Below are 26481 nucleotides of genomic sequence, written 5' to 3'. Positions count from 1 at the left end.
AGTTAGTTTTGCCTGTTAAATCATTTTTGGTGAAATAAAATGCAACTAAAAACCCTTCAGTTTTCTTAGCACTCCCATTAATTACTCTTAACGTATAACAAATTTTATTGTGGATAACAAAATCTATTTCAAAATCCATTGAAACTATAAAAATCCTTCCTAAACTGTAGGATTAATATATTTTTAAAATGTTTTACCTACAACTATCCCATAAAATAAATCTGGAAAATAATTCACATAATAAATTTTTTACTTACATTAATGGACTCCAAATTAAGACTATTCATAAAAATTTAATTTGATAACTGAATATAGATTTAAAAAATAAAAAATTAAAATTAAAATTAAAAAAAAATGTAACTGAGATTGAATTACCAGTTAAATGAAAATGAAGTAGAAAACTTATTATTTTTTCTTCTTTTCTAAGATGTGTGTGTTTCAAAAAGCTAAAATCTAGAAAAAAAAAAAAACTTAAACTTCTAGACTCTCCAGCAAAATATTTACTATAATTACAAAAATGCTTGGTTCTTAATGCAAAAAAATATTGTATTCTGCATTTAAATTTTCTTTTTTTTACATGTCAAAGGAAATATACAATAGAAAATTAAACTTAGTAGTCGGGTGCCTAGAGACAAATTCTTAAGAAAATTTTAATGAACGATATAAAATGAGAATATGTTGAAAATAAATCTCAACTCCAACCAATATCTTCATTTAACAAGCTGAAAGCAACTTTCAAACAGTTGAAAGGTTTCTTACCTAAGAAAAATTTAATGAGAGAATATGTCCAACTCCAACCAAAATCTTCATTTAACAAGCTGAAAACAACTTTCAAACAGCTGGAAGGTTTCTTACCTAAGAAAAATTTAATGAGAGAATGTGTTCAACTCCAACCAATATTTTCATTTAACAAGCTGGAAACAACTTTCAAACGGCTGAAAGGTTTCTTACCTCATGTCTGAAAATGATATTTTATTCCATCTCATATATAAAAAATAAAAATATAAAAATAATTAGCAGCTCCAAAACCTCGTATTCTCTTGAGATTATTAACAATGGTCATTATTCTTGTAAATTACAAAGTGCGATAGCCGAATGTTAAATGATGTCAAGTTTGTGATCTATGTGAGATGTACTCATTTCTCGAATACAAGTGCTCAGATTTTTGTGCGGCAATGGCTCTAAAATACAAGTGAAGAGAGTAAACTCTAAATATATATAAGCTGGAAATTATAAGGTAACCTAAAAAGTATGTTTGGATGTATGTGGGGGCAAATGATAACACGATGAAGCTATAGGCTAAATGGTAGTAGTAAGACTAGGCAGACTTCCATGAACTTGTAGTGTTTGAATCATGCATAAATACATTTGTATTCATACCATCTGCTACCATTGATTACTCTGATTGAACCTTCAGTGAAACATAAAGAATGTTTGCAGTCAATTTGTTTGTATATTTAGAATATCTCAATATCTAATGTTCTAAAGACTTTAGAGCCCAATATTTAGATCATTGCAAACCTAAATGGTGAGAACTTATCATTAGATCCATCAAAGGAAATGAGAATTCTTATTTATTCCGTGAACAAATGAACTAAAGATAATTTACACAAAGCATGAAAATTTAGCCTTCTAACTTAAGATTTTCAAGCACATTTCCTTCTAAAAGTAGAGGTTTCAATTGACTCTTGCCAAGGGTACATAGAATATGGCTTAATTGCATTTTTTGAAGTTTCTAAGTTGTCCAGAAATTTAAAGATCTAAAAACCCTTAAATATATTTCCCTTGGATCAGTGATGTAACTAGGTAGCTAACTCCACTTTGACATACAAGCATGAACTCTTAGGTTAGACAAGATGGCTAATGATAGCCTTCATCGATGCCAAACAAGTATCAGTAAACTATTAAATTGGTAGTCAAATAAAATTTTCTAAGTTTTTGTTTTGGTGTGAAAGAGACCACCCTCAAATTCTCTTTGGCATGTCATGATTAAATACAAATTTAGATGAATCTTTTGATAATAAAATAATCTCATGAAAATATTTCTTTTAATATATGTGAATTACTTGGGATTGGTAATGTATATGATATAATGATTCCTTATTCTTACTACAGATAAGAATGCATGTTGATAGTTGTATCATAGTCCCAATCATCTATTCTCCATTTTTGCCACTATTTCTCAATGAAATAGGCACCAATTTGGCTAGTTATGGACTCAAACATCTCACTCTATTCATTTAAGAAACAACATTTTATTTAGGTTGTAGCTTAGTTCCTAGCATTTCTGCACATTTAATTTCACATTGTGACTTTGTCATATTCCGGAGATCTCCCTCAAAGTCATATTTTCAATAATCTATGCATGTAGGAATCCTATTTATTGTCACAAATCATTTATTTAATAATACAAATTATTTCAAAATAATAGAAACATTTCAAAGCATTATGTGTGTTTATTTCCCAAAGTGCATAAACATACAAGTAAAGACAATAATAGTTTACATGAATATGATTATAGGATAGTTCATCTTCAAATGAATCTTCCTCAATTTACATAACAAACATTTGATTCATTAGTCAGTTTTTTAAGATATTTAATTAGATTTTACATATTCAATTTCTAAGCTAATCATGACCTTCTACCATATATGTGAGGTCATTGTGAATCTCTACCTACACTTAGTGGATGTTTAATATTTTAATCGATCATTTCTTGGAGTTGGGAATTTAAATAATTTGAACATGACTAAGCAATAAATTTATCATCCAACTTAGTATTAAAGACTATAAATTTTATAATGTTGATATCATGGGTCATATTTAACCCAAAAAATATAAAATAGTTATGAAATCCAACTTTAGCAATTTTCCTCTCCTTTACAAGACCTTTTCATAAAATATATCATAGTCTCACTTAAGAATTAATTATATAAATGAAGTATTGGGTGGTCAACTCAAACCCTTTGTTTTGATAGGTTTACGGTGGTCTACTTCCCGTGTTCATCATGTAAATAAATGTATGACATTGCTATCAAAGGAATGTGAGAAATTCCTACATAATAAGCAATGACAAGAAAGTATTCATACGAATAGAGTCCAAATCCATGCACCTATAATACAAATATTAAGTAGCATCTTAAATATAGGTTGTCCCATTTAGTCATTTACGTCTCCTTCCAAATTTAGACCCCGGTACCTAAAATTCATAATAAGTCTCTTTAGCTATTATTCTTCTCTCAAAATAGGATGTAATATTGATTATGGGTGAAACTTATACATATAGACATATTGTCTTAATTATTTGCCAAGGCCATTTAAAATGATAAATGTGACATATCATTTATATAATAATAGTAACTACAATATTCATAGGAAATTGAAGTAGCATACTAATATGCTCATTAGAGAAATGTATGGACTTGATGTTTTGTCTTGAATAAGATTCAAAAGACTTACATATTTCCTTGTGACTTCCTCCATAGCTTGAGTTAATATTTGCAAAATTTAATATTGTCACCTTAACTTAATGACCCTCCATAAGATTATATTTGATTGAAGCAATTAGAATCTAAAAGTTGAGTTGTTTTCAAATGGTTAAGTTTTGGTTTCTCATTGTTAAAAAAAAATATAAAATATAAAATATAAAAATATAAAAAAATGACAACTTTAAGGATATTAAGTTTAAGGCTCATCTATATTTGTCTAGTACTTTCTTATACATGACATGTGTCTTAGAATATTGAGTTAGTAGGTTGGCCTTTCTAATGATTAATTTTGTGTATCTATTGTAGACACCCAAAATTGTCCAGTCTAATTAAATAAATATATTTTATTTATTTAATTATCTAAGCTTAATTCTTCTATTAATTAAATAAATTCTTATTTATTTAATTAATTCATTTATCCTCTTCTAGCCTTATTTCTTGTTTAAATAAATACATTTATTTATTTAAATTATCCTTTTCCTAAATTAAATAAATATCTTATTTATTTAATTATCCCACTTCTTCTATTAATTAAATAAATCTTTATTTATTTAATTAATTCATTAGCCTTTTCTACCCATGACACATGACATTCATCTCTTAATTCCTATACTACCTACCCCTTTCATTATTTTATTATTTCTTTTACCTACCCTCTAATCATAGCCGACCTCCTTTTACACCTCTCAATCTTATCCCTCCATTTCTTATTGTGTCTTCTATATAAGGAGATGTTTCCTTCATTATCAAACCCTAATCAATTATCCTAATCATCTTTTATGCACTTGACTACATTGCGATCCTACTTGCAACCACATTCCGTTCTTTGTTGAGCTCTTGTGCACATAAAATCTGAGAGCTAATATATCAAGCAAGATCAATGGAGATAGGAAGAATGGAGATCCAAACCCTATTGGACATGTGATCGTATAATATTTGTGATTTCATTTGATTTGCATTGTCTTAGGTAATCTTCATATGTTATGGTGGATCTTTGTTGTTGTTAGGCTAGGGTTTTCTGGTTGAATTCATTTAGCCTTTCAATATCGTTATTATTGTTATCCATTTTCACCATATACATCTATGACAATTTTTATTTATTACCCAAGTGAGTTAAAATATTTTAAGAGGAAACATGTGGACATGTTACCTTATAGGGGGGAGATGACCTTTAAATTTATTTGTTTTATTTTAATGTTAAGATCGGTATAGTGAATTACGGTTTAAAATTCAAATACCATAGTTACTTAAACAAAAGAAAGGATAGAACTATAAAATTCCTTGTGGGTGTTTATAATGTATTATGGCTTTTCCTTTAAAATGCTAGTAATATATTTAGTACCATCTTTACCTATTGTACCATGTTATTGGACTTGATCAAGCCAATAATATTGTGCATGTCCTTTATTTAATAAGATAGTGATACTTGAAAAGTTTACATTTATACTCGATTTGTAATAAAAGAGGATACTCATGTAGTCTAGAATACATGATTATTAACTTTGACTACATTTTGAATATATAAATTATATGTTATTCAATGATGAGTGACTATGTATTATGAGATGTGCATGCCACTCACTAGTTAAATGTTATGTTAAGACAAAAAGTTTATAATTTTTAAGTTACATACAAAATTATTAAAATGTATATGTTAAAGAGAATGAGTCATATGAGAGAAAATTGATGAAGTTGAAATATATTCAACCTTAAACATATAAAATAAAAGTAATTTATTCAATTATAAACTTTTTGATAGAAGAGATATATGTGGTCTTGTCATAATTTGATTAGCAAAGTAACTCCCTTGGAGTTACTTGTTAATTTAAGCTAGAATAGAAGGATATCTATGAATGAAGGAAAAAAATATATAGATAAAGTAAAAATAAAAAAACAGAAATATTATGAAGAACAAATATGTTCAATATCTATTTCTTCAACTATTAATTATGTGTTTTTCTTTGAGTTGTGATGCAGATGCATCTCTTGCTATTGAGGACAATAGCTAAATTACAGGGGGAGAAATATTATGGGACTTTTTTCCGTGAAAGAATTTATAATAAAAGAATATAAAAATCAAAGTAATTAAGAAATATTATAATAATGAAAGGGTGTGACTTTTTTAACCACCCTTGGGGCATTATTAAAACTCGTAAATTAATAGAGAATGGGAGAGGCATTGAAATTTAAAAAAAAACCAGAGAAAGAGTACATGAAGAAGGAATAATTAAGGAGAGAACAAGGAAGGGGATAGTTAAGGTATGTGGTTGGGCATTGGGCATTGGAGAAGGGGCATACAGTGTGTGTCCAACTCAGGGTATAGCGTACATCCGGGAGTGTCCTGGCCAGGGCTGTGTTTATTTCATGTCGTGAAGGCATGTGGGGTTCTGTGTAGGAACCCTGTCTTCCTGGAGTGCTTCCTTGCCTAGAAATCCTAGGCCTATAACTAATCCTCTGCGTGCGGAAAGAAGCCTCTCCGTGATTTACAAATGTGTATTAATCGATTTTATTTAGCCTAATATTTTACTATTACAAATTATTATCTCAAAGCTTTATTATTGATTATTGACATTAATTCATGTTTATAATGAAAGCTCATCTTTAATATAATTTATAATTTTAGTATAAATGTTTTGAATGTTCATTCAATATAAAAATATAAATTTATGAGAAATTATTTTATTGTTACCTTGAATAATTACTATTGGAACTTTATTTAAATATTGTGCAAACTCTTCATAATAAACAAAAATTAAACACCTTACTATTAAATTATTTATTGTGGGTAAAAGGTTAATTACATTAGATTTAGCTTAATAATTTATTTATTTAATCTACTGCTAAAGTACCATCACAGTGCCAAAATGTGTATTGTGAAAAGTGGATAATGGAAACAACAATATTGAAAGACTAAATGAATTCAACCACAAAACCCTAGCCTAACAACAACAAAGATCCACCATAACATAAGAAGATTACCTAAGACAATGCAAATCAACAAAATCACAAAGATTATACCATCACATGTCCACTAGGGTTTGAATCTCCATTCTTCCTTTCTCCATTGATCTTACTTGATATATTTGCTCTCAAATTTTATGTGTGCACAAGAGATCGACAATGAACGGAAATGTGGTTGATAGCTTGATCACAAAAAGGCTTGATTAGAATGCTCATTAGTTGAATAGAATGCTTAGAATGCTTAGGAGGATTGATAATGAAAGAAGAATCCTCTTATATAGAAGACACTGTAAGAAATGGAGGGATAAGATTAAGAGGTGTAAAAGATAGATGGTCAGCTAAGATTAAAGGGTAGGTAGAGGAAATAAGAAAATAATGAGAGGGTAGGTAGTGTAGGAATTAAGAGATGAATGGCATGTGTCATGGGTAGAAAAGGCTAATGAATTAATTAAATAAATAAAGATTCATTTAATTAATAGAGGAAATGAGATCAATTAAATAAATAAAAATATTTATTTAATTTAGGAAAAGGATAATTTAAATAAATAAATATAGTTATTTAAATGAAGAAAAAGGCTAGAAGAGGATAAATGAATTAATTAAATAAATAAAGATTCATTTAATTAATAGAAGAATTAGGCTAAAATAATTAAATAGATAAAAATATTTATTTAATTAGACAGGACAATTTTAGGTGTCTACATAAGTAATTTTTTTTGCTTGCGTAATATGGTTCTGTGGTTATGTTCATGTTGGTTTGTGTGATCTTGTAAATGGTTAATGTTGTATTTAATATATGTTAGTGATAACATATAACTAATGGATGTTTAAAAAAAAAAATTAATTCCATTTGCTAGTAGATTTTAGATTATTTCTCTAGGGTATTTTGGCAGGCATTACATCTGGTATCAAAGCCCATGTCCATACACTGGGTACTCAGGTTTCATTTGAGCCCATTGTGCGTATTAGCATTTAGCATGGGATAGCTTAGCAGTTTATCCCTGCTTGTTATCTATTTTTCATTGTTGCCCTAGCTTTAGCTTATAGTTTCTTTTTGTGTCTTAGTTAGACAAGATGCATGCTAGAGGTAGAGGGCATGGTCGTGGTCGTGGTCATGGTCGTGGTCGTGGTGCTCATATGGGTACTCAATGGAATCCTTGTCCTAAGGTTTATGAAGATTCACATCATGAGGAGCTGTAGCAGGATCAACAGGAGGAAGGAGCGCAAGGTGGTAATGGGATTCTACGACTAGTCTATGCACTTCAAAATATTCTTGACCTTTTGGGACCGAGACAGTAGGAGAATCAGCAGGAGGAGAATCAGTAGGAGGGATCTCATCATTCTATTCATTCGGATAGAGAGGTTCATCAGGAGCAAGTGAGGGAGCGTTCACACTCACCTCAAAGGAGAGTCTATACAGTACCTGATCAGGATGCAGTTGCGGCTAGTCATATGAGAAATCTTCTTTGGTCTCGTCCCCCTAGTTTTGATGGATCTAGTAGAGGCATGGCGGCAGAGACTTGGCTTCTTGATTTAGGAAGGTGTTTTTCTATATATCCGTATAGCAGTAACACTAAGGCTAGGTGCGCGATCATGCATCTTCGAGACTTTTTTTTGACATGGTGGCATACGGAGGAGCAGAAGTTGCATTTGGATATTGCGACGATCTCTTAGGAATTATTCCTTGAGCGGTTTCGTGCCCGATTCCAATCAGATCTTTGGAGGTAGCGTAGGGCTTATGAGTTTCATGATTTGGGGCAGCAAAACATGTCATTTGAGCAATATGAGCACAGATTCTATGAGCTCGAGGAATACTCAGAGATAGCCGATGATGATGTGTTGCTTGTGCAGCATTTTGGTAGAAGTCTTAAAGACCACATTGGTGGTGATGTTTAGGTTTTCAAACCCAAGTCTATGGAGGTATCTATGGAGAAGGCACAACTAGTTGAGGAGAAGTTGTCCTTGGCTTTGGGAGGCACCACAGGTGTGTAGTCTATTCGTGCTCAGGTTTCAAGATAAGTGGCGAGAGGTGTACAATCTCAGGTGTCAGGATTTTCCAAGAGTCAACCTCCATCATCCAAGGATGAACGTTCCTAATAGAAGGAAAGCTCTCAGGGACAAAATTTTGCTCACAAGAAGAGGTCATTGGCATATAGGGAGCGTAGTAGGGGGTTCTGGTTGTGCACTAGTAATGGTGATCTTAGTCATAGGTGAGTAACCCAAGCCCCTATTGTACTTGTAAGAGATTGAAGAGATGGGTTCTTTTCTACCTTTCTCTTCTGGTCCAAGACCATGTCCTTCAAAACCCATATTTTCTACCATAGAGGAAGCCTTCAAATACATCTTCTTTGGGATTTTTGTTGGTTCTTCTTCTTCCTCTCGATACAACCAAGAGGTGACATCGGTTTCCAAGCTTTCCTCATCAAGTGGGCCCCACTATTGGAAGGTAGTCTCTTTGAATTGGATTGTGGGTTTAGCTTGTTTCTTGATTTCTTTTGGCTTCCCATATGACTTAGAAGAGGATGGGAGTTGACCCACATAGAGAGAATTTTGCAAAGTGTACTCTCCATAGCCATTGTCTATGATTTTGACCTTGATATCATATTCTAATGAGGTAAATGTGAAATTGGATGGGTTGGATGGAGGAAGTGGAGCAGTTCTATTAAATGGGAAATGGTAGGGGTTCTTCCCTTCAAGAATTTTACAATATTGGAAGGGTTGTAGGTCTACGTGGATCATTATCTCTCTACCATTGAATGGGAATTTGAGGAATTAATGGTATGTGGATGGAATGACTTGGATGGAATGGATCCATGGGTGGCCAAGAAGAATGTTATAGGGGAGATCAAGGTCCAAAACTTGGAAAGTTGTATCCACAATAGCGAGGCCCACTTGGAGAGGCAATGTTATGGTTCCTTTAGACACTCTCTTTGCATCATCATATGCTTTAATTATGCTTTTTCCAGATGGATCAACCAAGTCTTCAAATATTCCAAGTCATTTGATGAACTTATATGTACATAGATTCAAACCAAATCCACCTTCTATGAGGAACCTCTTAACTTTATGTTTTTGTACAAAGGCTTCAATGTGGAGGGGTTTGTTGTGGGATGGGTCATCGATGGGTGCATCCTTAGATGTGAAGATGAGATGGTGTTGCGCAGAAAGGTTATCTATCAGGGCTTGGAATTGGGTTGTGTTGATGTTATCAGGAACGCAGGATTTTAGGAGGGCTTACTCAAGGATCTCTTTATGAATAGGGGATTTTTTGAGTAGCTAAAGGATGGAAATCTGTGTAGGTGTTTTACCAAGATGATCAAGGATATTAGAACAGTGGGTAGATGACATGGGGGGTTGGGGAGGAGGAGGAGCTCCTTGGATAATCACTCTTCCTCTATGAGTGGTAACATTGCAGTCATTCTAGGAATTGGAAGGTGGGGCACCTTGAATGACTATCCTTGCTTGGGAGGATTGGTTTCAGGGTTATGGAGGAGGGGCACCTTGAATGGTGGCTTCAGGTCTATGAGTGCTGGGAGAGGGATCAACTCCTTTGATTGTGATTGTGTTAACAAAGGTGTCAACAGGCTCTATACAACCCACCAAGGAGTCAAAGTCGGATACATAGTTGGTATAACCATAGTTGACAGCATGAGATGATGAGGCCTTATCTTTACCATGCTTAGGAAATGGTTCCTAGTACATTTTAAGCTTATCATTGGAGTTACAAAGTTTCACAAAATCAACCTCGATATCACCCTTATCAATAAGGTCTTGGATATAGTTCTTAAGTTTCATACACTTACGTGTGTCATTACCATTGATACGATGGTAGTCACAATATTCATTTTCATTATACCCTCGAGGTTTAGATTGATTCAAGTCAAAAGGGCATGTCATCGAAAAGACAACAACATCGACCTTGATGAGCTTTTGGAAAATGACTTTGATAGGCTCACCAAGCGGGGTGTATTCACGTTGATTGTTGGATCGGGGAGGGCGACCTTGGATGGAGGTAGTGTTATGGGGTTGCGATGGATCGTGAGAGTTGGGTTGATTGTGAGAATTGGATCGAGTATCAAAGAATTTTTTGGTGGTGGGTTTTGATGGGGCAACAACAATTTGGACATACTTGCCATCGGTGACTCCATCATCAACAACATTTTTGTTTTTGGACCAGAATTTTGTCTCGTCATTATAAGAGGAATAATTTTGATTTGATTTTTGACAGTGTTTTAAAGTTCCATCCTCTAAGAACATGTGCTCTAAGGCTAACCCTTTTTTGGAAATTTCGTCAAAGAAGGTTAGGCATTGACAAGTCAAGGGTTTTGACAATTATGGCACCAAGTTGCATCAGAACAACTCAACTTGCTAAGGTTTTGGTATTTCCCACGAGAATCTTTTCATGAGATGTCGCCATCTTTGAAGGAAGTTGGCGAAAGTTTCTTCGGGCCTTTGTATTGCATAATTCCATCATAGAAGCCTCGTTCTCAATGTTGTAGGCATAGTGAGACACAAAATTTTCTACCATGTCCAAGAATGTGAAGCAATCACCAGTGAGGAGGGACCTCAAGGAGATCAGTCCAAACCGGTCAGCAAGAGTTAACACAATGGAAACACACAGATATGATGGAGGCAATTCATAACAGATAGCTTTATTGCATGAAATTTAATTACATCCAACTAGTAACAACCGGGATACAACATACCGGCACACAGGCCTGGTAGAATAGGTCACACTGGGACCTTGAATCGAAAGATCTATCTTCTAGGTACATTCTATCTATCTGACACTCCTTGATTTTCTAATTAATTTCATTCTAAAGCATGATTACAAAAATATATATATATCGATCCAAAAGGATCTGGTCAGCCTAAAAAGAATCAAAACCCTAACGTGCGAAAATGAATGAGGTCGGCCTCCGCCAAGAGATTCTGGCCAAGAGATTCCTCCAGAAAATCCAAAGGATGAAACACAGAAGGTCGGCCACATGCCAAGCAACATCAATATCAATGTCCAAGGCTCTGCAAGCTTCGGAATGGGTTCTGGTAGATCACTAGAATAAGTCTTAGGCAACTGGTAACAAAGGAACAACCGGTAACAGGAAACTGTCAAGGAAATCAGTAGTAATATCTTGTCAGAAAGTGATCCAAATGAGATGCGGTTAGAAAGCAAGCAGGATGATCAAGTCTTCAAGTAGAACCCAACTCCACAGGAACCGGTGAGCCAAAACTGGGACACATAGAAAGGAAAACTGAAACTACAAGTAGAAAACAAAAAAAAAAAGAAAATGTTTTTGGTTGATGCAAGATTGTTGTGAACCAGGGATGCTCTTGCATCAGACATCTAGGGTTAATAAAAAGTGAGCCTCTCACTTTGCTAGGTTCAAAGGCAAACCAAGGTGGTCTACCTCTGCTTGAGAAATCCAAGATGAATCTTCCACTAGTGTGTTCTTCCACTTCATAAGATAATATTTGTACTGACTGCTTCGAGTACTACACCCAATCCTACTATCCAAAATCTCTTCAATCTGATCCGGTTCCTTCTGGGGCAATTGTTTCTCCAAGTCTGTAATATTATCCTCACTGAATTTTGCTTCATGGTACTCATGAGGATCTATAATGTTGAATATACATGAAATACTTAGACTATCTGGTAGCTCCACCTCATATGCATTTCTAGAACTAAACCTTCTCAACATCTTACAAAGTCCAAACTTCTTCATTTTCAACTTAAAATTCCTTATGTCTCCTCTTCTCATTTGCCTTCTCCTTGTATTTTCTATTCATGTCTTCCAAGTGTTGTTTAACCTGAATATGCAATGCTACCATGTGATCTCCAAATTCTTCTGCTTCTGAACTCTTTTGGTCTTCACTGCTAATGTCTTTCAATTCTGTTATTCCTTTAGGATGCACTCTAGTAACAATCTCAAAAGGTGTTTTTTCGGTACTTCTATTCACTAAATTGTTATAGGCAAACTCTGCTTGTGCAAGGACCAAATCCCAACTTCTAGTTTTATCTCTTACTAAACATCTCAACAAGTTTCCCAAACTCCAGTTAACTACTTATGTCTGTCCATTAGTCTATGAATGAAAAGTAGAACTAAACTTCAAATTTGTCTTCATCTTCTTCCAAAGTGTTCTCCAAAAATAGCCAACAAACTTAGTGTCTCTGTCTGAAACTATGCTCTTAGGTAATCCATGCAATCTTACCACTTCCTTGAAAAATAGGTCTGCTACATGCAATGCATCTGATGTCTTTTACAAGGTATGAAATGATCCATCTTTGAAAATCTATCCACTACCACAAATATAGAATCATTCCCTCTTGGTGTCTTAGCTAAGCCAAGTACAAAATCCATACTTATATCCTCCCAAGGTCTTATCGGTATTGTCAAAGGTTTATACAATCCCACATTTTGACTACTACCTTTTGCAACTTGACAAACTCTACAACTCTAGACATATCTCTTAACATCCTTATGAATTTGGGGCCAAAAGTACTACTCGCTCACCAATGCAACTGTTTTATCAATGCCAAAATGTCCAACTAAACCTCCACTATGCTTCTCTTTTATCAAGTTCTCTCTCATGGAACTTTTAGGTATGCATAATTGAACTCCCTTAAATAACATCCCATCTTGAATGAAGTAATCCAACCGTTTTCTCCTATCAACCATAACTGGTTCTCTACATGCTTTCCAAGGTTCTGCAAAATCTGGGTCTTTGTCATACAAGGTCTTCAAATTTTCAAAACCTAATACTGTCACTCACATTTCTGTCAGTAAATTCCTTCTCCTACTCAATGCATCGACAACTTTGTTATATTTCCCACTTTTATGTTTCAACACAAAGGTGTAACTCTGCAAGAACTCTACCCATCTCATGTGTCTCTGATTCAACTTACTCTGACTGTTCAAATATTGTAAAGCTTGATGATCTGTATACAACACAAACTCCTTAGGCAAAAAGTAATGTCTCCATTTCTTCAAGGCTTGAATTATGGCATAAGATTCCTGATCATATACTGAATATCTCTTCTGGGCATCATTCAATTTCTCATTGAAATATGCTATTGCTCTCCCTTCTTGACTCAAAACTGCTCCTATTGTTGTTCCACTTGCATCACAATCCACTTGAAATACCTTATTGAAATCTGATAAAGCCAACATAGGTTGCTCAGTCATAGGATTACAAACTGAACTCAAATTTCTAATAAACTTTTGGTAAAAAATAGCCAATCCATGAAATGATCTTACCTCTCCAATGCTTTCTGGCATAGGCCACTCAAAAAAGGCTTTCACTTTCTCAGGGTCCATCTTCAAACCATCCTCAGATTTCACAAAGCCCAAATAGACTAACTCATTCTTCATGAAAGTGCGCTTCTTGATATTGATCAGTAACTTTTCTTCTCTCAACCTCTGCTAAACTTTTCTTAACTGCAACAAATGCTTCTCTTTTGTCTTACTAAAAATCAAAATATCATCCAAATACACAATAACAAATTTACCCAATAATTTCTTCAAAACCTCATTCATCAGCCTCATGAAAGTACTTGGTACATTAGTCAATCCAAAAGGCATTGCCAACCATTCATATAATCCTTCATTTGTCTTAAATGTTGTCTTCCATTCATCACCTTCTCTGATCCTAATCTGATGATATCTACTCTTCAAATCTATCTTTGTAAAGTACTTTGCTCCACTCAAACAATCCATTATGTCATCCATCCTAGACAAGGGAAACCGTTATTTCACTGTGATATTGTTTATTGCTCTTGAATCAGTACACATCCTACATTCTCCATTCTTCTTAGGTACTAGTATTGTTGGTACTACATAAAGGCTCAGACTTTCCTTGATCAAACCTTTCTTCAATAGCTCCTGCACTTGTCTATTCAGTTCTTCATTCTCTATCGGTGTTAACTGGTGTGCACTTTTTTAGGCAAACTAGCTCCGGGAACTAAGTTCATGCAATGACTAATACTTGTAACAGGAGGCAATCCATTAAGTACATTATCGGAAATGATGTCCCCATACTCTGTCAGCAAATCTCTTATTTCTATTGGGTGTTCCCTTCCGGTTCCGGTCTCTCAGTCTTCTTAGGAATTAAGGAAAATCACACATTCTTGTGTCTTAGTCCATCCATGAACTTCCTTCCATCTACTAGATAGATTCTGGTATTTGTACAGACTTCATTTTTCAAAGGTTCCTCCAAACACAACAGGGTTCACTTCATCCCATTGGCTACAATAGTGTATGTATTCTTCTTCCCATCATGTATTGTTTGTATATCAAACTCCCAAGGTCTTCTAAGCAAAAGATGACAAATGTCCATAGGCATAATGTCACACAAAACTCCATCATGATAATTCCCAATTTTCAATTTACTAAACACTATTCACTTACTAACAACTTATGTTCATCCTGAATCCATGCTATCTAGAAAGGCTTAGGGTGTTTCGATCTCTCCAATTTCAACTTATTCTCCATCTCTTCTAAAACAAGATTATCTGAACTACCACTATCAATGACAACTTTACAACACTTACCAGATACCTTACATCTGGTCTTGAACAGGTTCTTCCTCTGCAAGGGTTCTTTATCTTCTCCGATATGACACAAAGCTCTCCTCATCATCAACAGTTCTCCATATTCTAGTTTATTGTCTGATCTGGTGGGGTTCTCTTCCACCACTGCTGCTCTTCTGGTAGCCTCTTACTTCTTACATTCAAATGCATGGTGTCCTTCTCCTCTACATTTAAAACAAGTTCCTCTGAATGTCCTTTGTCTTGTCTTCCAAAGTTCTCATTCCGGTAACCATCTGGTTCTCTCCTCCAATAGAAATTTCTATCATCCTTCTAGTATGAATTACCTTCCTTTCTCACTCCCTTGTCCTTATTTCGATCTATATTGATTCCACTTCCTCTGGCGTATTCACGTTGAGTTCCTCTTTGTGACCCCTAGTTCCTCTTTGTGCCATTGATCCACGCTAGTGGATGCTACAAAGAGAGATGTTTAATTTGCCATAGGTGATTATGTGATGGTTCATTTGAATAAGGCAAGGCTACAAAAGGGAGTTCCAAGCAAGCTTCAGATGAGGAGGATAGGCCCTTGCAAGATCTTGGCTAAGTATGGGTCTAATGCTTATAAAGTTGATTTGCCTACTAATGTTTCTTTGTCCCCCATTTTTTGTGTTGCAGATCTGATTGCTTTCAAAGGGTAGCCACCTAAGGAGATTCAAAGATTTTCAGATGTTTCTCAATCCCTTTCTGATCTATCTCTCCCTTCTCTTTATTTTCCCCAAGCTGAATAGGTTCTAGACTCCAGAGTTCTCAAAAAGACAAGGAATCACACCTACATGGAGCATCTCATCAAATGGAAGGATCAGCCTATCTCAGAGGCCACTTGGATACCTGAAGCTGACTTTTAGAAAGTTGTCATTTCTTCTTCTTTTCTGCCTCAAGGAGTCACATGACTTCTTTGTTTTTGGGGGAGTATGGTGCAGGAGCACCTAGTTGGGTAAAAACTCTCATTTTTGGGTATTTAATGCTTGTATGTTTGTCAAGTCTTGTGTTAGGTTTATTTTGTTGTTTTAGGTTGTTTTGGGTCATGTTTAGTGGTTTTGATCTCATTTTGAGCTCTAGAGATCAAGTTTTGCCTTTTAGGCCTTGAGTTGACAATTTTTGGCAAAAATGTGAAAAATTGCCAAAAAGGTCTCCTAATGTCTTCAAGAGAATTGAAAAATGTTTGTTTAGTGTTTTTAAGCATGTCTAAGTTGTTTAGGAAAGTTTATAAGGTTAGGTTGTCAAAAATGCCTTTGTGAGCAAGAAAAGTTGTCATTTGGCTTAAGAAAGTTGTCAAAATTGTCATTTCTTGAAAAATGAAGTTATTGAAGCCTCATGTCCGTACAAGGGCACAAAAAAAAACTATAGAAACTATATAAGGCCTCCCTTTGCCTTGGAAAGGGTTGGTGATTGTACTTACAAGTGAAACTTAATAGAAATCAAGTTTTTTGGCTTTTATGACTGTTTTCCTTTCCTTTTGAAGGGCAGTCTATACTGTAGCTGTACAAATCCGTATTGTACCTTCTTGTAAGTTGAGATGTTGATGTAATAAGGCTTCTCATGTAATTGTTTCATTGTTTTTTCATTTGCAAGGTGTTTATACAAAAATATTTGTAAATTGTGTATCTGCTGCCCTGCCAGGGGTTTGGAGTTGTAAAATGTGTCAACTTGGTTGATCCAGGTCTGGGATCCCTCCAATGGATTATTCCAAGTTGATTCATATGTATATTGTGTACATAAATCTCTTTTTATTCCAAAGAAGTGTTTGGAATATGCAATTGAGTGAATACTAGGCAAGTGTTTGTCATTTGGCTAGTAGATTGAATGAAACTCAAAGTTTGCACTCAAAAGTAATTTGAGTGAGCAAATGAATGTGACAAGGGCCTGGAAATTTGGCCAAAGGCATTGAGTATACTTCTTGGAGGACTAGTTTAGCTTGTTATTTCTTAAATCCTTCTCATCTTGTAATCAAATAGTGAGTTCACTATTTTCATGAATTGTATATGGCAAAATGCCCATGGAATGCTTGAAGGGCATAATCCAAGCCTTGAATCTTGAAGGAAATGTAATAGGAGTTCCTCTAATACATCTCAAACCTCTTTGAGGTATTCTCTCTATACAAATTCTTCTTGGTACAGGTTTAAAGTGATGACAACAATTGACTGGCAAAGGGTAGTAAAAAGACAGTGACAAAGGTAATTCACGGTTTTCCTTCTTGTTTTCCAAGTGTTTGACATTTTCCTTGCAGGGAAAAAGAAGGGGAAGGTTCTTTAAGGTGTGGTAGAGGTCCTAAACCATTGTGGAGGCTTGAAGAGTGGAGTGAGAGGGCCTTTCCAACATTACTTGTCCCAAACCCTACCAAACCCTCCAAATATGCCACAAAAGGTGGACAATCCTAAATCTGCACTAAAAGTGGGCCAAACCTCAAAAATCCTTGAGCATACACTCCTAAAACATCATTCCAAACATTTTTTGTGGTGGAAATGACCATTGTTGACCGGTAGGAGCAAAATAAGGCCAATTTGGCCTCCACGGGCTAGTAGCCCTCTAGGACTGCATAACACACAAATGACTGGTTTTTGTAAAATGCATGAACCCGATGGAAAAATAAAACTTGGAGACTTATGAAACATGTTGAGAGCAATCCAAACAGTCCAAAAAGTGTACTTGGGACTCCTAGACAATGTGCAGCCTCATTTGGGGGTAGTTGAGCCTTGTTAAGGAATTTGAGCAAGTTAAGGGTTATAGACCTCAAAACAAGTTTATGAGCATCCAAAGGTGAGTAGTACCTCACTACCCCTACATTTACATGTGGAAGACCCCTAGTACACTCTGAAACCTAAGGTTGAAGGCCCCAAGAGCCAAACATGAGAAAGTGTAGTTGGAAGGATTAAGTATTTTGAGTAGATCTGTGCATGGGCAAGAGTCATCACCAAAAAGGGAGTTTGTTAGGCAAGAAAACCATGGAATACTTGGCATTACAACAACAAGACAAGTTGAGTATTCATACACAACAGACTCTACAAGTCTTTGGTCAATAAATTGATCCTTTTGAGCAAACTAACCTTGTGAGTGCTTTCCTAGTAAGCTCCCTATCACCTTCCACCTCTACCTCTCTATCTCTGCTCATGCCTCTTATTCAATTTATCTTCAGCCTTTATTGCATACTAGTAAGCCTCTTCAACACTCTCTAATTTGATCATACTGAGTTCATCTTGTATAGACATCCGCAATCCATTAAAATATCTTGCAATTTGTTCAATTTCATCATCCACATGTTTGGATCTGATGTTCAACTTGTAAAATGCTTTGGTGTACTCCTTCACACTAGATTCCTTTTGTCTCATATTATGCAAATTTTGGAATAAATCTACTTGATAATTTGTCAGGACAAACTTTGATTTTAACTTAGCAATCACCCTATCCCACGTCTTAATCTTTTCTTTACCCCTTCCTTGCCTATCAACTTTCTAGTGCTCCCACCATAGAGATGCATGACCCTTCAACCAGGTATAGGCATACTTCACCTTTCTTTCTTCTGTCGTGTTTTCAAAATCAAAATAATTCTCCATCTCTGAGATCCAATCCATCAATTCATCTGAATCTAACTTCCCATCATATTTTGGTGGGGTAAAATGAGGTTTAGTGTTCGCCCTACTCAAAACCCTTAAAAATCTTTCCTCCTTCTGATCAACTATCGGTAGGTTCACTTGTTCTATCAGGGTTTCTTCTCCTTCATCTTTGCTCACATCCTCAATATGTCGGCCTCTTCTCTAGGTTGTCTCCACGGCTTCTAATCGGGCTGCTATTCCTCACAACATCTCCATTACAGCAGTGTTTGCATTCCCACGTGCTCCACCATTCCTAGTTCCTCTTTGTGCCATTGATCCATGCTAGTCCTCTATAATTGTAGGTTGGATCCACAATCCGCCACTCTACAACAAGATTTAGGACATTCAACCTCTGGAACGAACTTCGCTCTAATGCCACCTGAAGCAGTCACCGATGAGGAGGGACCTCAAGGAGATAAGTCCAAACCGATCAGCAAGAGTTAACACAACAGAAACACACAGATATGATGGAGGCAATGCATAATAGATAGCTTTATTGCATAATAGTTAATTACATCCAACCGGTAACAATCGGGTTACAATATACCAGCACACCAGCCTGGTAGAATAGGTCACACCGGGACCTTGAATCAAAAGATCTATCTTCTAGGTATAGTCTATCTATCTGATACTCCTTAATTTTCTGATTGATTCCATTCTAAGGCATGATTACAAATATATATATATATATATATATATATATATATATATATATATATATTGATCCAAAAGGATCTGGTCGGCCCAAAAAGGATCAAAACCCTAACGTGCAAAAATGAATGAGATCGGCCTCCGCCAAGAGATTCCTCCTGAAAATCCAAAGGATGAAATGCTAAAGGTCAATCACATGCCAAGCAACATTGAGATCAACATCCAAGGCTCTGCAAGCTTCGGAATGGGTTCTGGTAGATCACTAGAATAGGTCTCAGGCTACCAATAACAAAGGAACAACCAGTAACAAGAAACTATCAAGGAAACCGGTAGTGATATCTTGCGAGAAAGTGATCCAAATGAGATGCGGTTAGACAGCAAGCAGGATGATCAATTCTTCAAGTAGAATCCAACTCCACAGGAACCGGTGAGCCAAAACTGGGACACACAGAAAGGAAAATTAAAGCTACAAATAGAAAACAAAACAAAAAAGAAAATGTTTTTGGTTGATGCAAGATTGTTGTGAACCGGGGATGCTCCCGCATCAGAATGATGTGATGGAACCATAGGATAGGGCTGGGAAAACCAAGCAAGGGCATCCTCGGTAAGACTTTTTGGGAAAAGTCTTCTAAGGTAGATGTTACTATGAGCAACCTTTTTACATAAGGCATGGAATCCACAAACTTGATTTCTAGGGTCACCCTCACCTTGATATTTCTTAAATTTAGGTATTTCAAATCCAAGTGGGTAGGGTGCAACCGAGATAAAGGGACCGTAGGGACAAGGACATATTTCCTCAAAAGTGTAATGTCTTTTATTTGTTCCACCCTTAAGGTTTTTAATGAGGTCCTTCATGTCCTAGATTTCCTTGAGTAGATCGGTTCGTTGATTGGGGATATTAGGAACATAGTGACCCATGTTTAGTGTTGGGATTTGATAAGACAAGGATAGGATGCCACCACCACCACCAATATATTGGTATGAATAATGGGGACGGTATGTGCACAAAGATGGTGGTCATAAAAGTGGACACCACCTAAAAAAACATGAAAAAACAAGCCGCACGTACGCGATATTAAAATTTGAAAACATCGTGTATGCGCTTAGGTCTGTTGTTCTTGAGCCTAAAGAAAGATACTCCGTACGTGGTGTTTTTAGGAAGGTAAGCACGTACGGAGTGTTTTTAGAAAAGAGAATGCGTGCGTGCTCATAAGTCCTAAAAAACCACGTACGTGATACCTGTCAAAAAAAGATTTTAAAAAATGACTAGGTCTTATTTTCCCCTTGACCACGGCGTTTTTTCCTCTATTTTCTCCACGAAACCGTGAATGAGCTGCCACATTTCTCCACCAAACGCTATGGTACAAGTTAGTTTTATTTAATTTTTGTCTTTCTTTCTCGTTTATTCAATTTGTTTTACATTTTGAATTTAATTTCGTTTATTTTGATTAGATTTTTTTATTTTTTGTTTCAAAAACCAGATTCTGTTAATCCACAACAACAACAACAACAAAATGCACTTCCTAAAAACCCCGAAAAAAACCCACAAGATAAACCTCCAGTTCCTCCTTTTGACTGTACGCCTGAAACATAGGAGCAATTGATTAATCAGTTAGGGCAAACACGTCTAAAATAAATAGACTAATTAATAAATTAAAAACATCTAAGCTTGAGCATCATAAATCCCTCGCCACTAGCCTAGAAACATTAGCTAGTAGTGCCAGAACCGTTTCCACACAAATTACAAAATGGGGAAACTTTAGAGATATGTGTCGTCAATACTATGCTGGTGGGTTATCATATGAGGGAGTGAAAAATAAAAAATATTAGTAAACAACAAATATGTGCCCTTTTTGTTGATCCTAAAACTGGTCAGTCATTACCTCTTAATGCAAAGAGATTTCCCATACATTGGTGTGCCAATGTGTAGATGAAGAAACTTTTTTGGCAGAGGTGGTGGATGCTCTTTAATGATCCACCGTGTAATAATTATGAGGTGCCATTGTATTTTTTGAGAAAAGTATACTGTGAGTTTGTCCTCAATTTGCGGCAAAACTATTTTGACATGAGAGAGTTCCATGGTAGAGGTGGCGGCTCTGCCCAAGAAAACCGAATGGAAAGCAAAACAAAGGAACAAAAAAGTGAATAAAACTAGATTAAAGGCCTAGATAGCTAATAGCAACTACAAGACTTAAGAAGATCAGCCGCCTTAATGACCAGCAGGTCATAATTTGCCAAAGCAGCTTTGAGCTCTTCAATTTCCTTGTTTGGATTTTTCTCCTTCTTCTTGCCTCTGGTCCTCATTCTTGGTCCTTGCACATCTCCCATGCCTTCCATGTCAGGTTCTAGCTCCAGGGATTCCTTCTCGTTCTCCATCTTGCTGATAAGAACTTTGGTGTTGTCAGTCAAGGCCTTCAGAATGTTATGGCTTTGTTCAGTAATGCTTCTGAGGTAGGTTTCAATTTTGTTGAGTTTGTTGTTAGTGTCCGCCATTCTCTGGTCCATAGCATTGTCATTGGTTTTTATCTCTTCCAGGACCTTCTCCACTTGCTTAAACCTTGGGTTTAAGGCGTCCCTAATCTCTTCAACTCTGGTAACAGTTTTACCCAAATCATCAACATATTCAGCCATGAATTTACCTTCACCAATGTTAATTGTCTCCAGAATTTGAACCTTGTGGCTCAGCTTCTTATTATCCTCCACAACTTTCTTGTGACTGTTAATGAGCCAGTCGAGGGTGTCCACAAACCCTTTCAAACCCTCGATAGGAGGATTTGAAGGGGGGATTTTCTCACCAGCCTTGGTCTGTTTAGTATTGGGAACATCTCCACCAGTAATATGTTTGGCATTTCCACCAACACTCTGGTTGAAACCTTCCCCCGTAATCTCCTCCTCCACTTTTTGGTTGATGTTAGGATCCTTTCTCTGCACTTTGTCCTCCAACTCCAACTCAGAATTGCCCTACCTTTTCTATTTTTTCCTTTTCTGAATGGAAGTTTTAGTTTTCTTTTTCTGAGGGGATGGAGATTCATCATTTTTAGAGTCCTCAGAGACCTCTGAGGAGGAGGAGGAGGAGTGAATCTAGAAAATCTTCTCTTTGCTTTTTTTCTTTCCCTTAGAAGAGGATGGCTTAATGCTCACCTTTTTTCTTTTCTTACCAAGTTCAACTTCAGAGTCTTCCAGACTCTCCTCTGTCTCACTTTTTGAATCACTTTCAAATTCATCACCCATAGAAAAATCAGAATCTGACCCTTCCTCCTCAGAATCAGAGATAGAAAGCTGGGGGTGGGCAATTTGGTTAGCTTTTAAATGGTAATAAACCATAAGACCTTGGTGCATGGTTGTGTCTTCTTTAAGTTTATCTCTATGGGCTTTAATAGTAGCATTCATTGAACAAATTAGGAAATAGGGTATGTTAACTTTTTCATCATACCAAAAATGGTTGAGCAGCACAAAATGGTAGCCATAAACTTTGGTGAATCTGCCATCCAAGGTAATATATCGCATAATAGAAAATAGAACCTCCCTCTAACGCTTAGCAAAAGCCCTAGGAGGGTAGTAGGTCTTGCTAAGCTTAACCAGGCACTTCTTCTCCTTAGCAGTTTCAGGGTATCGCTCGATGGCCTCCTTGCTAAGCTTTCTATCCCTGTAGAAATTACTTCCCTCCCTACAGAGACCCGTCACCTGAGAAATGAGGTCTTAATCAATGGAGATAGTTTGATCTCCCATCTTCGGGGTTCCCTTCCTCTAATTTTTGTTGAAAACAATTAGTGATTTTGGCATCCCTCCCATGGAGTCTCTCCATATACTTTGTAAGCCCACCCTTCTACAAGATGCTCCAAATTTCCTCCTTTTGTTTCCAATCCTTACAATTACTAGGCTCATAGCGACGCCTATTACCTCCCATAGTTTCATAGCTCAAAACAAAAAATTGAGAGTTGCAGAAAGCTAAAGGAAAGAAATTTCTCAAAACGACCCCATAGACCCAAAAAGCGTTGGAAAAGGTGGCATTCATCTTGTCATTAATGATACTGACACAAAGAAAAGTAGTAATAGCCCACCAAGTAATGCTATTAACTATTATATTATCCATTTAAGATCTTTGGAGTGCAGTTATATCGATCCATGAAAATGATCAATCTGGCGTCATTGAGGAGATCCTCTTCACCCTTCGAGGTAACCATGTTGTCATGAGTGACCGCCATGTTGGCTACCCAGTCAGCGGGGCCATTTGCTTCATGATAAATGTGGGAAATAAAACATTTATCGAAGGTGTTAATGAGATCTCTAGCAGTCTTTATAATGTTGTTGATAGTCCATGAGGGCTTAAAAATTCCTTTAAGGCATTTAACGATATTATTAGAGTCCCCCTCAATCCATAGATAGGGACAGTTCCACCTTTATCCAGGAGAATGCCTTGAAGAGGAGCCATAGCTTCCACCATGTGGTTAGTTTGGCAACCTATAGGAACAACTACCATTTCCTTACAAATGTCATTTTCATCTCTGAGAATTGCACCACATCCCGCTGGTCCAGGATTGCCTTTGGCAGCTCCATCAAAGTTGATTTTGAGCTATCCATGAGGGGGAGAGTTCCATTTAGCTTCAAATCTCTTGCTTTGTTTAGAATCAATACTAACAATACTCTTCAGATTCTAGGAGTTGAGGATGTGAGCTTCCAGACAATTGACAGGATTGCATGGTTCTCCAATGATCCTGATGTTCTCCACAATAGGCCTTTGAATTTTCTGAAAAACAACAGCCTAGGTGAGAGAAGTATCCCTGAAGATGCGGTTGTTTCTTTCTTTCCAAATCCCCCACAGATGCATAGTTATGTTGTTAATTGTGAACTATTTCTACAAAAGAATTCTAATTTGGCTTTTGAATTGTGGTTTTGCAGTCATCTACAGAGCTACGTACTACATCGAAGAGGCTCGATTTTGATGATCCACCACAAGTTTGGGATCATATAGTGCTAGTTGTGGTCATAGAATTACCAATACATGTAAATATACTCTACATTTTTATTGTATATCGATTTGGACATGGCATATGCCACATTTTTGCAATACCTGTATTGACTTGGCAGACATGCCTTTTTTTTATATATATAAATGTTGATATTTGATCCAATAAATGTGTACTGAGTTCATTATTGTGTATTCATTGTATTTCGTGGTTGCCCTTTTATAAATTTAATTGATCGTTTGCCTATTTAATCAACAAAATGAATATAAACAACAAAAATCTATGATATAAAACATTGCAATCGAAGAATATGATTTGATAAAATTTCTAAAATGTTGAATTAACCCTAAAAAACTCCTTGTATTCAGTTCATTATTGTGTATTCATTGTATTTGGTGGCTGCCCTTTTATAAATTTAAATGAATATTTGCCTATATAATCAACAATATGAATATAAACAAAAAAAATAAACAATATGAATATAAACAACAATATGTGTGTGGTGTGACAGCACCCTCATGCTCCCAATGGTCAAATTTTGGTTCTCGTGTTTGGGGTCATTTGGATCAAAGATGTAAAAGTTGCTCAATTGTTGTCAAATTTGCTCAATTTTATCATCAAAGTTGTCAAATTTGTCAAAGTTGTCAAAGTTTGGCTTCATTTGGATAAAAGATGTAAAAGTTGCTCAATTGTTGTCAAAGTTGTCAAAGTTGTCAAAACTACAAGATAGGCTAGAATTGATTTGGTTCATCATGTGCACAAACTGATGTCACAAGTGCATCCGAGTGGGCAATTTTACACTAGGCATGCTCCTCTTGTGCATCCCAAAGCATCGAAGCGTCGAGAGTCATACCCTACCAGCACGATCTCTCAAGCGTCCTAAGTCCAAAAAATTGTCAAACTTTGACGGACTGTTTCTTCCAATCCAAGACACATATGATCAATCTATTTAAACCAATGGGGTCATGTGAGGCTCCTCTATAATGGCCTATCTTGGTTTCTGACGACTCAGAGCCATTTTCAATTGGTAGCATTTTTTTGCCTGTTGCAAAAACCATCAGTTGCATGTAATGCAAAGTTGTAAGAGAGGCTAGAATTGATTCGGTTTGTCATGTGCACAAACCGATGTCACGGGCGCGTCCAGGTGGGTAGGTTTACTCTATGCATGCTCCTCTCATGCATCCCAAAGCATCAGAATGTCGAGAGTCATGGCGCGATCTCTCAAGTACCCTAGGTCCAAAAAAGTGAATCCACAACACATATGATCAATTTGTTTGAACCAGTGGGGTTGCATGAGGCTCCTCTATAATAGCCTATCTCTATTTTTGATGGATCAGAGCCATTTTTAATTGGTAGCATTGTTTCACCTGCTGCAAAAATCATCAGTTGCATACAATGCAAAGTTGCAAGATAGGCTAGAATTGATTCGGTTCGTCCTATGCACAAACTGACGTCATGAGCACATATGGGTGGGCAGGTTTACGCTAGGTATGCTCCTCTCGTACATCCCAAAGTGTCAGAACATCGAGAGTCATACCCTACCAGTGCAATCTCTCAAGTGCCCTAAGTCCAAAAAATTATCAAACTTTGACGGACTGTTTCTTCCAATCTAGGACACATATGATCAATCTGTTTGAACATGTGGGGTCATGTGAGGCTCCTCTATAATGGCCTATCTTTTTTTTTATGACTCAAATCTATTTTCAATTGGTGGCATTTTTTTGCCTGGTGCAAAAACCATTAGTTGCATGCAATGCAAAGTTACAAGATAGGCTAGAATTGATACGGTTCGTCCTGTGCACAAACCGACGTCACGAACGAATCCAGGTGGGAAAATTTATGCTAGGCATTCTCCTCTCGTGCATCCCAAAGCATTGGAACATCGAGAGTCATACCCTACCTGTGCGATCTCTCAAGTGCCCTGAGTCCAAAAAATTGTCAAACTTTGACGATCTGTTTCTTCCAATATAGGACACATATGATCGATCTGTATGAACCTGTGTGGTCGTGTATGGCTCCTCTACAATGGCCTATCTCATTTTTTGACGACTCAGGGCCATTTTTAATTGGTAGCATTTTTTTGCCTGCTGCAAAAATCGTCAATTGCATGCAATGCAAAGTTGCAAGATAGGATAGAATTGATTTGGTTCGTCCTGTGCACAAACCGACGTCACGAGCACATCTAAGTGGGCACTTTTACGCTAGGCATGCTCCTCTCATACATCCCAAAGTGTCGAAAC

General features: G+C 36.3%; 1 protein-coding gene across 1 annotated transcript in view; it reads right to left on the bottom strand.

The window, feature by feature from the left end:
- LOC131857752 (uncharacterized) overlaps positions 1–22664 on the bottom strand; it is an 82965-nt gene extending 60301 nt beyond the window's left edge. Inside the window, exons 1-3 of the mRNA XM_059210461.1 lie at positions 22416–22664; positions 22070–22199; positions 21566–21913 (exon numbers count right to left, since the gene is read on the bottom strand). Of these exons, the coding sequence (XP_059066444.1) occupies positions 21566–21913; positions 22070–22199; positions 22416–22664 (727 nt within the window). The remainder of the gene's footprint in view (positions 1–21565; positions 21914–22069; positions 22200–22415) is intronic.
- Positions 22665–26481: the final 3817 nt, after the last annotated feature.

The sequence above is a fragment of the Cryptomeria japonica genome, chromosome 8 (assembly GCF_030272615.1).
Source record: "Cryptomeria japonica chromosome 8, Sugi_1.0, whole genome shotgun sequence".
Lineage (NCBI taxonomy): Eukaryota > Viridiplantae > Streptophyta > Pinopsida > Cupressales > Cupressaceae > Cryptomeria > Cryptomeria japonica.
This window is presented reverse-complemented; position numbering and strand designations above follow the sequence as displayed.